This window comes from Lepisma saccharinum, chromosome 1 (assembly GCF_977018435.1).
Source record: "Lepisma saccharinum chromosome 1, izLepSacc3.1, whole genome shotgun sequence".
Taxonomy (NCBI): Eukaryota; Metazoa; Arthropoda; class Insecta; order Zygentoma; family Lepismatidae; genus Lepisma; species Lepisma saccharinum.
In genome coordinates, this window is record NC_139229.1 from 5,356,186 (window position 1) to 5,368,827 (window position 12,642).

Consider the following 12,642-nt stretch of genomic DNA (forward strand, 5'->3'; position numbering starts at 1 on the left):
AGAGGGCAAACCGAGCCTCGTTGAGCCAGAATTGCCCCGACAACGTCAAGTCCCTAAGAGATTTGAAAATCCTGATGCTGCCAAATATCACAAGTTCTACACTCCAAAATAGTATTATAAATCAATATACACTGACGTGTGTGACACAGCAAAATAATGTGTTAAACAAGGACATGAATCTACAGGACTACAAAAAGTAACAGCCGTAGAGAAAGAATGCAACTGTTGCACAACAAACTTTCAGCAAACACGAGAATTCTTTCGCAAAGATTTGGATGCCGATAGGCTCTCCTTACACATGTCCATGCTTGGTGATATCGCCAAACAGAAGAAAGTGTTTCTAACTACCATGCGTGACATAAGAAAGTTTCTTTTGGAAGACAGCACCCTCCAGGAGCCAAATTCATGATGGTCCTCAGCACTGTGCCAGTGACGACAGCCACAGCCGAAAGGTCATTCAGTGCTATTAGCCATAAAGACATATTTGAGATCTACAATGAGGTAGAAGAGACTAAGCAGCTTAGCGGTACTCCACATACATCAAACTGTGCTTGATAATTTGGACCTGAGACCGCTCGTTAATGAGTTCATAAAAAATAACCCACTGCGTAGAGAGACTTTTGCTTTATTTTTAAATCATGTTTATATGTTTTTGTTGTGTATGTCAATTTATATCTTAGTGTACATGCTATTTTTTTTTATTATTGCAAAATTAAATTTAAGAAGTAAAATGTTGTAGCAAGAACAAAAAAGTAAAACCTTTTTCCTGCAATTTGTGTTAACAATTATGTAAATAATTAAATAAAACTGTTAAATATTGTAAATATTGTTTACTTTATGGGTCATTTGCAACCCATCACATGTCTGTTGCGGACATTAAAACATGCCCATGCCCTCACCGGGACTCGAACCCGAGACCTCTGGATCAAAGCGGGTTGAGTCTACCACCCAACACGATCGGCCACCGAGGTCGGCATAAAACTTTTAGGTTGGTCTCTTAATGTAAATACATACTTTTCAATAAAAATGTTAATTGTTATCTAAAAAACAAATGAGCAGACACAATAGACATAAAGAGACTTTGAAACATTTTCTAAACGTTTTTCATGTTACATTTCATTTGCATGAGGAATATAATAGCTACTTAAAAACTGCTATAAGAAGACGTATTTTTTATTTTTTAAAAAAGAGAGGGAGTGAGTCATTCATTCATTTATTTCAGTGATCAGAGCCCCCCCAATAATTTTGACAAGTCGGCGCCCCTGACGTCATATGACTTGCAACATGACAGACTCATTGGCGGAATGCCGTATCAAGTGTCTCAAGTGAACTCCCAGCTGGAAATTTTTCCAATAGGTTCCAATAGCCAATATGAGTTTTTAGATACTCTATCGGAACCAATTGGTCTATCGGAATTAATTGGTCAATTGTAATGAATTGGTTTCTATTGGAAAGTATTTTATTGTTTTCAGTATATTGCTTATGAAAAATTCTTATCTATACAACTGTAAATGCAATGGAGAAATCATATAAAAACTAAAATAAATCTCTGGTAAAGCATGTGGAATTTGTAACTTAGAAAAACTTTCACATACAAATTTTTTTCAAATATATGAAAACGTTTTTCACTTTGTAGCTTCATTGTGTTTAACACACTTATAGAACATCGAAAAATATGCTACATCAGTCATAAATTCACATGTTTTTCTTCCTTTATACATGCAAAAACAGAAAACAATTAGGTTAAACAAAGAATCAGGCCCACAACACTTGAAAAGGTGATGAACAAACAAAACACTGTCGAGATCGACTTAGTTGATCAAAAGATTGCTAATTTTTCCAATTGCATTACATACACATAAGATTAACCATGGAAAATCCATATTGAAAAAAACAAGAACTAATGTAAACATTTATTCCAACTACTAACTACTAGATTCTTAAAGTTTGAGTTGATTCTTAATAAATAGTTCTTCTTAGGTATTTATTATGATAAATCTGACTTCAGTAGTATGCATTAGAATTCAGAAGAAATTCAGATCAAGTGGTTTTTCTTTTCCAAAGAACTTCTAAATTACAGGAAATGTGGTGTCAAGAATTAAACTACCTATGCTTTGAGTCAATGAATGAATTTATAACACATTGATTCTACAATATATACAAACTTACAATTGGATACAATTCACCAATTGGAAATTGTCTTGATTTTCCAATTTGTTTCAGTTGAGATTCTGATTCAAACCAATACATTCTGATAGCTGTATTAGGCATCCAATAGAATCCGAGTCATTCCAATTGAAACCAATTCAATCCAATTGAAATTTCAATCAGAACCAATAGAAAATTCCAGCTGTGCTGACGGGTGAAAAAATACTAATGATGAATGAAATGTAAATTAGCCCTCCAACCAAAAAAGGTTGGCCACTGCTGGTATACATGGATAGATAGACTAGTACAATCAAATTCAGTGTGAATATAAAAGATAAATTAATATTGGAATCAGCATTTTTAGAATCTTGAGGCAATAATAGAAAATTGTGCTCATATCAACATTTACAAGACAGGGAACTTAGATACTGAAATCCTGGATGCAATTAAGAAACTGTTCTTCCAATGAAAGAGCAGAGGACACAAATGGAGGCCATATTATGACAGGCGTAAAGATGATGCAATGATATGGCAAGAGTTTCAAAAAGCCATTCAATGTCACAGAATATGTCTGTATACATATGGAAATATTTTCTGGAAGACAGCCACATTTAATGTACACTTAATCTCATACAAAAAATGCACATTTATCAAGTTTTCATTTCTGGCAGGGTGAACATCCCCCATCCCCCATGGGAACATCATTGTGTCTACAGAAGCATTTGCAACGAGCTTTGATTGCAAAATTTCATAGTCCTTGAGCCAGTGTTAAAAGTTGCAATTTGATAAAATATATTGTTTTTTACAGATGTAATTATGATTGGTCAGAACTGTGGTGGGTATATTGAGTGATTGACTCAGATTTCATCACCTAAGATTCTGGATTTCAGTTCTAAAGTGGATATGTGTATTCTCTGAGACTGAGTTTGATAATCTTGGACTCATTCACGTCTTGATGTCGGGCAATGTTTTTTAAAAAGCATGGAAAGTGCTAGATATTGTATTATTTTGCATTTTTTTAAAATAATCCAGTTGTCTTCGAATTTGTGAATTTGAAAGTTTGGTGTGGTTAAAAATTCTCTTGATTTCTTCTGAACAGGCTCATGCACCAATGCAATTGTAACTGTAAAACTTATGACCCTGGGCTCAATACCCAGGCCTGGGGAGGCACATGGTGGTTCAGATATCACTTTAAACTGTAGGTCCAGTCCCGATTAGCCTTTCTGTGCAAAAACGGGACTTAAGATACTACTACAATTCTTCAATTGCTACATTAAATTAACTATTTTTCAAACTTTCATTAATCCATTAAAATAATTTCTTAATTGATTACCAACCATGAATGTCAAGCATCGGTTCACATCAATCTGTTCTTTCTCACACACTTCTTTAAGCTAGAGAAATTGACTGGAAAAAGAAGCAAAAGGTTATCTTTGATTATTTTCCTTACATTTTTTCTTGTTCACACTTCCTCACAAAAATAAACATATGGTATTATTCAGTATCTCAGTCTCCCTTGACCTGATTCATATGAAGGTGTGGAGAAATTGGGTTGTGTCAACACTGGTGTAGACAAATACAATTGCACCGCCAGTTGATTTTGTGAACCATTGATTCAACAGATAAAATAATCTCTAGTTTTGTATGAAATCCACATGTGCTAACATTTTGATAACACTGTGTGAATCGTCATAGCAAATGAATCAATCAATCAGTACATTTATGTAATTCACCACTGTGGTTGTTTTTAAAGAATGGATTCATTCATAGGATAAGGCCTCAATGTTTTTTTAAAATTGTTTTCCTTTTGATTTGATTGCTTTTTTGTTTTTTAGCATTACTTTTTGCCACTTGGCTAATTGCAATGATGAGGATGGGTGATGAAATTGATGAAGGGACACTTCCAGGCTGGGATTTAAATGCAAGACCCTTGTAAATTGATTTTCTTTTTTTAAAAAAATATATTTACTGATACCAGGGTTGGAGCAGGTGAGCCTAGTCAAGTTGTCTTCCTGTGAGCTTTTTCAGAAAAGTGAATATCTGCAGAGTTAAATATGAAAGATGTCAGATTTAGACAGAAATTCTGGGTTCTGATAATAAAAACACATACTGCATAGATAGACACACACAATGTATGAATGGATGAAGTTTTGAGGGTAGGAAGGTAAGTATACCTGATCTGATCACTTGGTCTCCCCGATGATGGTAATGTCTTTGCCTTGTTATCAAGGAGTCCTGGGCCTGGTACATGATGGAGAGACATAGCAGTTTGGATCTCACTTAAAACTGTAGGTCCAGTCTCGATTAGCTTATCTGTACATAAAATGGACTTAAAACTAAAACTCAAACTGATCTGATCACTGTATATCTGAATGTAACTCACCTAGCAAGAGTAACTTGTAGATTCGCCTGGCATCCATCTTCTCTTTTCTGAGCCAATCATTTATCCTGTCATTTATGCGTCTCTGCTCTCTTAGTTCCTGAGAAGTACAGCAAGCCATGTTGCTCTCAAAATACTTTCTCAATCAGGATTTAGATAGTGGCTCTTGGAAAACTCAGCATGGAATTGGTTCATCAAATAAGCTGGAAGAACAAAGGAATGTGATGAGACATTGTGTAGAGTATTTAGGTGCAATTAAAGAAGGAAGGTGAGCTATACTAACATGAATCACTGACATATTTAGATGGAACTATACTCTGGAGCAAGCAAGCAGAAACAAGTCTCTTGTAGTAACACGAGACAGCTTCAGCGACTGCAGTTACCAGCAGCGTTCTTAAAGGTCCAGGAATTTCAAATAAAGTCAATTCCGGTTCAGGAGATAAAAATCAGCAAGCGTAAATGGGTACTGGACCATAAAGAACCTTTTTATCTGTAAATTATTTCTATTCTGTCCAGGAACCTCTTTTCCGGATCAATTTAAATACAGTTCAGGAACCTTTTCTCCGGATCAATTTTAATACAGTCGAGGAATCTTTCTTCCGAATGAATTTAAATACAGTCCAGGAACTTTTTTTTCCGGATCAGTTTAAATAGGTCCAAGTTTCGTGTTGAAATGAAACAATACTCAACTTGGAGCGAATTTAAATTGAGGGAGAAGAAAGGTTCCAGTCCTATTATACGGAACCCATTAGAATATATGGATTCCTAGATCGTTAACAATCCCAGGGTTGCTAAAGATCCAGGAATTGTAAATAAATTCAATTCCCGTCTGGGAGAGAAAATCAGCATGGGTGAATGGGTTTTGGACTGTAAGAAACCTTTTTATGTTTAAAGTATTTCAATTCGGTCCAGGAACCTTTTTACAATGAATCAAAAAGGTTCGTGCCCTGCAGCGGAACCCATTAGAATTTATGAGTTCCTTTCACCATAGACTAATGTACCAATTACATTGGTCTATGCTTTAACAGCCCTGGTTACCAACCTTCGCAGGAGCGTGTACTGCTTCGCTCTGTCTACTCGATCCCCCCCCCCCCACCCTTTCTGCCGCTATGTGTGGCCTTGCTCCACAAATTCCGGGGGATAGAGTATATGTGTGTGTGGACCACCTTGCAAATTAATTTGTTTTGTTTGTCCTTTTGAGGTTCAACTCAATGTGATTGAAAGCGACACCTCATTGAAAATCGAATATAAGGGCATGATAACGTTACTTTATTTGCTGGGTCAAAGAGTGATGCAAATCTACGAAGTCAAACTTAAATTACGCAAAGAACTCTAGTTTGCTGGGCAAAGAGCTCTTGACGTTGATATTGCATTCCCTTCCAGTCAGCTAATAGATCAGTTAAATAAAAAATGATACGTATAATGGCACATTCTTCAGATATTCAACGAATAGGGCTAGATGCCGTCAAGAGTAGATACGCAAGTTTCTATGTGAACAATTTTATGCAGTGAACTTCCAATATGTGCGTTAAATTATGTTCAACTATCCCTAGAAAGCCTTAATTGAAAACAGAAGACTCTCTAGAATTATCATTTCGTGTGGAATGTGTACGTTTCAAATTGAATCCTGCGCACAAAAAATATCTTTCGGACCCAGAGCATTCCCTGACATTCGCTACAAGACTCGGCGGCAAGCGGCCCGGCGTCAGCGCTTCTATTTCCCGGTGAACGGGGTCCGCGACAGTCGCTAGAGTCGGCTATTAAACTATACTAACCTTGACTACAGAAGGTGTTGAAAATGATGTCCCTCTGCTGCAACACATTCCTGGCATCTCCGAAGGAAATTAGCATTTACACGTGCAAGTTCGTCTGCTGTAATTCTCCTGATTTCTCGTACAATACTCTCTTTTACCTTACGGATGGTGTGCGGATTGTCTTTGTATACTTTATTTTTTAGGGCTTATTTTTAAGAATTTTAGCGGCTCTAAATGCTGTGTTTTTTGAAACACCCGTTTTTTGTGAGAGGCGGCGGATAGATTTCGGAGGAGACTGTTCTAACCTTTGTCCTACCTCATCGAGTTTTTCCTCAGTAAGTACACGTGGGTTTTTCTTTCCACTTTTATTGAGAACTGACCCTGTTACTCTAAACTTTTTTTACGATGTTTAATATAGTGGTCCTATGTGGAACGGGAACACCGGGAAATTTCGTTGCAAAAAGTCGTCGCACTTCTCCACAATTCCTCTTTCCGAAGTAACACTGGACAAGGTAAATCCTTTGATGTAATGTAAACTTTTGTGGTATCATATTAAGCCACAATCTTCAACACACGGACACGACACAACACAACTTCCGAGGGAGGATTATACTGGCGTCAGTCTGCAACGTCAACAGCAAGGGAAAGAGAGCGAAGGCAGGGAGAGCGAAAAAAAAAACAGACTGTAGCGTGCGACTGTCGCGGATCCCGTTCACCGGGAAAGACATCGCTGACGCCGGGCCGCTTGCCGCCGAGTCTCGTAGCGAATGTCAGGGAATGCTCTGTATATTCGTGCAAGGTTTGTGCATTCACCTCTGTGGGGCGCTGCTGCTGTCAAACGTGATACCTGTTTGCATAGATGTCCTGTTCTTGCTTGTAACGTCAAAATGCACTGAAATCAATTGCAAGTATATTGTTCTCATAATTTTTCTGTCGCTCTGCCTTTTAAGTGGGCCCTTCTCTTGTTGAAAGTGTTTAACTAGTGACATGTGACAGATTATCGTGTTTGGGTAAAATAAAGGCAGTGAGTGGAGAGGCAACCACAGAAGACTGAAATGGGTGTTCATTTTAATAACTCTTTTTGATAAGAATACAACATCTAAGACGAATCAACTGTTAAGCCTACTTCTGGGAACCCTTTGACGGAAATGTCGGAATACCTGTATTGTAAGATAAGTGCAAATGGTAGGTACAGTGTCTCGAAATCTTTGTCATTTGCCTTTCAGCAGGGAAGATGTGCATTTAGTGCGCGAGAAGTTCTATTCGGCGGAGTGACTGGCGTCGGGGATCTGCGTTCACTGAGTGAATTGGTGGGGTCGAACCCACGAGTAAAATTACGTCGCCGAAATCCGAACCACTTGACGATGCACCACAGGGACATTCCTGGGCGGACGTGGACAGGATACGGTGAGTACCTTGATGCTTTCTTTCTTTCTGTGCATATTTGTTGTTTTGCTTTCTTCGTCTCGTTATGCGAGTTCGCGATAAAGTACGAATAACGCGTATCGGGTAGTATGTCTTTGCGATGTTTTAATGTCCAGGTCTCTTGCATTATTCCAGCTTATCAGACAACGGCTTTCAATGCGTTTCCGAGAGAGAAGTGAAATTGATAACCAGGAATTGAAAAGAATGAACAACAACCATGGGGACAGAAAAATGGAAAAGGTGAGTTTTGTTACATCTTTTGGCTGTTTCTCTCTTACATGCAAATATCAATGTTTGAAGTTTTATTTTCTGACAGGATACTAGTTGTGATTTACTGGCAACTTGGGCAGTTTTGATGTATTCTAATCAGGGTTGTTAAAGGTCCAGGAATTTTAAACAAATTCAATTCCGGTCCAGGAGAGAAAATCAGCAAACGTAAATGGGTTCTAGACCGTAAAGAACATTTTTATCTGTACAGTATTTCAATTCGGTCCAGGAACCTTTTTACCAGATCAATACGGTCCAGGAACCCCCTTTTCAATGAAACAAAACGCAACTTGGATCGAATTTAAATTGTGCGAGAAAAAGGTTCTGTCCTGTTACGGAACCAAATAGAACCCATTAGAATGTACGGATTTCTTAACTTAACTTAATAGGACTTCAACAAAGCATCTCCACCTGGTTCTATTGACGGCAATTCTTTGATATTGATGTTGGTGTGTATAAATGCTTGGAATGTGATACAGTCAGAGTGGATACAAATAATGATTTTTATTTAAACAATCATTTTTTTATTTTTTTTAGAAAAACACGCTTAAAAAATGCTTGTGTTTTTGAGCACCGTACATACGTATTAAATTACAGAATGGCTTTTTCTGATAAACGGCCTTGTATTAGTATTTTGTATATTATTCTACACAAGTTTTGGCTATTTTTGCCTATAAAAATTATTGAGTCAAGAGAAATTTAATTGTTTTTACAGTTGGCATATTACATATCCTTTGGTATGAGCTTCACCCCATCAGTACATATACAGGGTGATTCAGAATTCCTATTACACACTTCTAGGGGTTGTAGAGGGGACTTAGTAGATCAAGTTTTGATAAGGAACCTATGTCCGGAAACGTACAGTTTTGGTACTACACAGATGACAAGATCACATAATTTCACATCTCCCGCTCTGCATACAGACGTTACGCAGCTACCATTACGTCCAGCTTCGCCGTAAATTAACAACATGTCCGTGTTCTCGGCAAACGTGTATTCAACCATACTGTGCTGTCTTCCGCAACGACTAAATAGCAACTGACGTGAAGGTCGAAGCACACCGGCTTGTAAACAGAGGACGTTGGAAGCAGTACACATGACATCAGGTGACTGAAGACGTCGCCCTTCGTCAATGTGGGTTGCCTACCGTGAAGCGGGAGATGTGAAATTATGTGATCTTGTCGTCTGTGTAGTACCAAAACGGTACGTTTCCGGACATGGGTTCCTTATCAAAACTTGATGTACTAAGTCCCCTCTACAATCCCTTGAAGTGTGTAATAGGAATTCTGAATCACCCTGTATATATTGTTTATTTTCTTAGAGCCTAATAAACAAACACCATTCAATGTTTACTAGATTAATGTACTTTTACCAAAATTGATTGTGATATCTTCAAATTCCTTGTGTGCATTATTCTATAAATTACTTCATTAAAGTGGTTTAAATGGAGATGTAAATCAACCTGATTCAAATCAATTCGTCTTGGATACAGTTTATGTAGAAAAAATATAAAGAGAATTGTGAATCATTCTGACATACGTATATTTATTTACACAGGACCAGCTCAGATTTGTTTCTGGAGCACCGTCCCTTCTGGCATTTGCCAGAACTGCCCAGATGGCCAGTCAGGCGACGATGTTTTCAAGATCAGGAATTCGCGATTTCCTTTCCGAATTTTTTCTCAACTGCTTTGCCGGCATAAAATGCTGTAGGACAAAGCTCTCGGTGAAGAATTTGCTCGAGGTCTGCTTTGCCAATTTGTGGCAAGTGATCTGCCAAATATTTGTTCGTGTCATATCCGGCCATGTCCAAAAATGTCGTTTCCTGCAAGCTCATGCCGGTAGCTGTGGCGTGAGGAAATGTGAGATTTGACAAAGAAACTGCTGAAGTTTTGTAACGCAAAATGATACGCAACGGCGTACCGTTGCGTACAGCCATAAAAAAGCACTGTGTGTGTGCATACAGGCACGTAGCTAGGGGTAGGACTAAGGGAGCTGAACCCCCCTCCCGAAATCCTACAAATATCTAATCTAAATGGTATTTTTATTGTTAATAACAGAAATAAAGTTATAACCATAGTAAAAATTGCATTACATCGAAAACGTTTAGTGCATAATAGAAGAACCAAGTTATATTTTATATTCTACCATTTAATCCAAAGAATAAATGGATCCACCGCTCTCAAAATGAATACTTTTCTTTGTGAGAGGTCACAGAATATAAACTTTATGAGTAAAATTTACTACTATCTGTTAAAGCCTTTTTTGAACGATTGTGTAAAAGTTAATAAGAAAATACAATAACTATGATTTTTAGTACACCAACTGTACAAAATATAAGAAAAATAATGCACAACAATTGTGTTAGATATTCACTGATACGGTGGATCGAGTAGCAAATTTGGATTGAAATTGGTACATTTTTAATAACTTATAATAGTTATTATTATAAAATAACAATAGTAATTATTATTGACGTTATTATTTGTACTAATCAAGTTCTATCTATTGCCTGACCCCCTCTACAAATATATCTGGCGACGCCCGTGCTGATAAGGGAAGAGCCCACTCCGAAATAAAATTCCCCTGACTTTTTCAAATTTTCCGGACAGTTTTAAAATACAATTCCTTCATTAAGTGAAACTTTAATATGGTAAGTTGGAACCGATATACTAAAAACAGTAAGATGAGTCAATGTATAGCTATGTATTTAAAAATGAAAAATATGTAGTGAATCGTTCAAAAAAGTAAGAAATATGTAACATCAAAACCATCATTTCCGCCCTACTTTTTTTAAACAAATTGCTCAGGTAAGACAAACCAACAGAAGCTTATCTCAATTACAATATTTAACATAATATTTTACATATTCCTGTTGCTTGTTTGCAACATAGTATCTCCGTAACAGGAAGGAATGAAAAATATGTATCAAATTTCCAAATATGAAAATTCCCTGTTATCGCGTAACAGGGTGTAGCAATGACTTAAATGATCTTTCCACTTCGCACGAAGCAATGGTGCATATTTTAAACTTCGGCAAATCTTCCGTGTGTATTCAGTTGCCAAGGCATGTGTTATTGCCTCCTTTTAGCAGAATAGCTAAAATTGTATTATATGCTGCGTACCAAAACGGAAGGCATCTTTTTCTTCACCGCGTCCCAACTGATCCTTTCACACTTCACGGAGTGAAAGAACACTGTTGAGCGAACAATTTCAAGGTTGTCTGTTCTAATACACATCAGTCGTGTTTATATGCAAGTATATGATTTAAAATGTGTATTAAATATGAAAATGAATGTGTGTGTGTATATATATATATGATATAAATGATTATTATTATTATTATTACAAAGTTTGTAACGAATAGGTTAATAAAATAAGTATGTCTAATAATAATAATAAAATAGGTCAAAGATAATAATTATCATTATACACGAAAAGTCTATATAAGAATAAGCATGTAACAGCATTCATTATACAGCTTATGTCTAGTTAAAATCACTAACATTTGTATAAAAACAGATGTTCTACCAAGGAAATTAATATCCGTTTTTTAAATGGATTATTTATGCAATACCTAAGAAAAGTTGCTAGCCCCAGCTAATGAAAAGTAAAGTTACGATCCTTATTTTCATGCGTATTATTAGAAGTAATAACCTTGGGTTGCACCATGCCATGAAAGCACTTAGAGGGTGTGAAAGGTACACTGAAGCTGATGTGATCAGCACCACGCTCCGTCCGCCTTTTTTGTGAATATGTAAAGGTGTGAAAAGTATGGAGAAAATTTGCACAATCTAGTAAGCAACATTCACTATTCATTGTATAAACTGAAATAAAAAAGCATTAACATGCCTTAATGAATCAAGCGCATTCATTCTATTGTTGAGTTCATGACAACATACACTACTAACGCATAAAATTTAACTTTAGACTATACATGAAATATGAACCTTACTGCAATACGTATCGACATTATGCCATGCCCCAATGCAACACCCATGCATGGATACATTGAAAATGATCACTGGCAAGATAGAACTGAACAAAGGACACCAACCTGACCAGCCCACACTCATTTGTACAGAATAATAATATGCATTATTGAGAATCTGCTCGTTTGTGGATGTCACCTGTTCGTTGAATGCAGGCGATAAGATAGGAATGCACTACAGTTGCTTTAATACCAGTTATCTAGACATTGTAGAAAATGACCTTTATCTTCGTATTGATACGAGCCCACTCGATAGCAATGTTCTGGGATTTTTATCATTGTTTAAACTGTGATTGCATTTGATGTTAGCGCTCGCCAGCCTTGTCTCAAAAAGTGTTACCTAAGGCTGGATGATTCGAGAATTGTATGTCAGAATATGTCGCCTCAATACAAGAAGAGGTGGAATGGCAGGGACGTAGCTAGGCTGGGGTGTAACGCGTCTGACTACCATGCTCAAGGTCCCGGGTTCGATCCCCGGCCGGTTCATATCCGGGAACTTTTCTAACGTTGGAAGCGGCCCCGGTGCCCACCCAGCGTCGAATGACATGGGTACCTGGGGGGAAACCCTGGGGGGTAAAGGCGGTCAGGGGTGTGATGCTGATCACATCACCCACTCATGACCGGATCAAGAAAGTGTGGGGCGTTACCCCCACACCCCTATACGCCTTCAAGCAAAAT

At 37.4% G+C, this 12,642-nt stretch overlaps 1 protein-coding gene across 5 annotated transcripts in view; it reads right to left on the minus strand.

The window, feature by feature from the left end:
• LOC145992365 (guanine nucleotide-binding protein G(q) subunit alpha-like) overlaps nt 1–12,642 on the minus strand; it is a 74,986-nt gene that overhangs the window by 27,661 nt on the left and 34,683 nt on the right. For 3 of the 5 annotated variants that reach the window (XM_083128750.1, XM_083128763.1, XM_083128757.1), the window contains exon 2: nt 4,532–4,731. In XM_083128750.1, the coding sequence (XP_082984876.1) occupies nt 4,532–4,649 (118 nt within the window). In that variant the 5' untranslated portion in view covers nt 4,650–4,731. Of the gene's footprint in view, nt 1–4,531; nt 4,732–12,030; nt 12,068–12,642 lie in introns of those variants that run through there. The other 2 variants (XM_083128759.1, XM_083128766.1) reach the window with 2 other exon arrangements.